Source organism: Chionomys nivalis, chromosome 10, assembly GCF_950005125.1.
Source record: "Chionomys nivalis chromosome 10, mChiNiv1.1, whole genome shotgun sequence".
Taxonomy (NCBI): domain Eukaryota; kingdom Metazoa; phylum Chordata; class Mammalia; order Rodentia; family Cricetidae; genus Chionomys; species Chionomys nivalis.
The window spans coordinates 13,328,763-13,330,966 of NC_080095.1; the positions used below are offsets into that span (position 1 = coordinate 13,328,763).

The 2,204-nt window shown below is 38.0% G+C and overlaps 1 gene segment (V, D, J or C); it reads left to right on the plus strand.

The window, feature by feature from the left end:
* The first annotated feature begins 1,029 nt into the window (after positions 1 to 1,029).
* LOC130882921 (Ig heavy chain V region PJ14-like) lies at positions 1,030 to 1,527 on the plus strand. The segment is given in 2 exon segments: positions 1,030 to 1,075; positions 1,160 to 1,527. Coding segments are annotated over 2 exon segments (414 nt in total).
* The last annotated feature ends 677 nt before the right edge of the window (positions 1,528 to 2,204 follow it).

Below are 2,204 nucleotides of genomic sequence, written 5' to 3' on the forward strand. Positions count from 1 at the left end.
CATTTTCTGAATGCTGATTGATCAGTGTGTGTCCAGTTCTGCACCCTATGGTTTGTATTACTAAAGCAAGAATGAATGTTCTACAAACTCTTGTTCTCTATGGTGATCTGCAACTCAAGGCATGGGGTTTCCCATATTCATATCTCTCTACTTCTCCACTTTTTGTAACGATTCACCTTCTTTTTTTATATTTCACTTTTATTAAAATAAATCAACTCTCAAGACTAATTGCATACTACAGTGCTTCGTGAAGTTTTATTGATAGCCAAATTTCGATTCCTTATTAGTGCAAGTATTATGTATAGGGACCTTGATTTTTCTTTATTACTGGATAATAAAAGCGATGAAAGAACATAGAGAAAAGTAGACTGACATAAAAAAATGAGGTACTAAAACTCAATAAAGTGTTCCCAAAAGAGAAAGTAAATACGTTGAGCCACATAATGTAGGAACCAAATAAGTCTCTTGGGTATCCTCTCAGATACACACTTGAAATCACGTGTAATAATGTTAGTAAGCTTCTTTTCACAAGTTATCTTTTAGACAAGTGATGAGAATAAGAATGATTTCACTGACACCAGAGAATAAATTTTAAGTCGTTCCTTAAAATAGGGTTGGTGATAATCTATTTTATCAGAGGTCCAATTGCATACTAAATCCAGTGCTGCTGTTTATAAAGATATAAAAATGCATTTAGGATATGGTACTCTGTTCTGTCTGCACTGTGTAAATGTGGACTTACTTAACATAAACACTCTTGTGTTTTGCTTGTCAGTTCTGCACAGTGTGATTTGTCAGGGTTTGGAAATACAGACAATAACAAGAAAATGTTCCTGAGTTCCCATATTCAAATACTCTAAGAAACATAAGACAAATCTCATTCACCTGAGGGAAGTGGAAACCAAGTCCTGTGCTTTCTTTTATCCACTCAAGAACCTTCCCCAATGCAAAGCAGCCCTCAGACTCATTATAAAACCCAGGCCTAGCTGAGAGGCCCCATCTCCTTCTCACTACAGCTTCCAGCAGAGCATGGCTGTCCTGGTGCTGCTCCTCTGCCTGGTGACATTTCCAAGTTGTAAGTATCTCAGTGTTTCAGGAGAGGGACTCAGGCATGTCATCTATCTGATTTATAAATGATGGTGATGTTGCTTGCCTCCAGGTGTCTTTTCCCAGATACAGCTGAAGGAGACAGGACCTGGCCTTGTGCAGCCCTCACAGTCCCTGTCTCTCACCTGCACTGTGTCTGGATTCTCACTAACCAGCAATAGTATACATTGGGTTCGCCAGCCTCCAGGAAAGGGTCTGGAGTGGATGGGAATAATATGGTATGATGGAGAAACAAAGTACAGTTCAGCTCTCCAATCTCGAATCACCATCAGCAGGGACACCTCCAAGAGTGAAGTCTTCTTAAAACTGAACAATGTGCATGCTGAAGACACAGCCATATATTACTGTGCCAGAGACACAGTGAGGAAACTCAAATTTGAGCCTACACAAAAAACAACCTCCTTATGGAGACATCTGTGACCATCAGAGGGCACCAAAAACCAACAGGAACTCCTGAAAAACAAAAGTAAGATTCACTTTAGAGCCTAAGAAATCCACCTCTAAAGTATGGCAGAGATATCGATAGTGTGTGGAGATACCCTTGGAATTTCTCCTCTTGATCATATCCTCTCATTGTTTCTAGAGTTACAAATAAAAGAAGCACACAGATGACATGAGTGTAGAAACCTGGCACACACTATAGCATCCAAAACACAAGAGATAGGGTTTATAGCATGTGTGTTTGATAGTGTGACAAAACTGGCACGTGACATGGGTTCCTGTGATATTTTCCCTACTTCTGACATATGAACAAGTACCACTTGAGTGAGAACTGTCAACTAAGTAAATGTAAACACTATATTACAAAACATGTGTAGGTTTTCTTGTGAAATGATTATATAAAATAAGTGATGGACCCTGCCAGTTCTCAGTCAGTCAGGCTAGTGGTCTCAGATTAATTGTATGATCCTGGTACAGACATGGAAGATGTTAAAATAAAATTCAAAAGCGCCTGTTATCTTCAAATCTGACATATTTTCCTACTTGAAATCATATTGTATGCATTCTTACTATTAAGTTGTTTGAGTAATTAATAAACTTATTAATTATTTACTTATTGGTAAAATTTAAACTTTTGAAACTGCTAAAGTATTCTA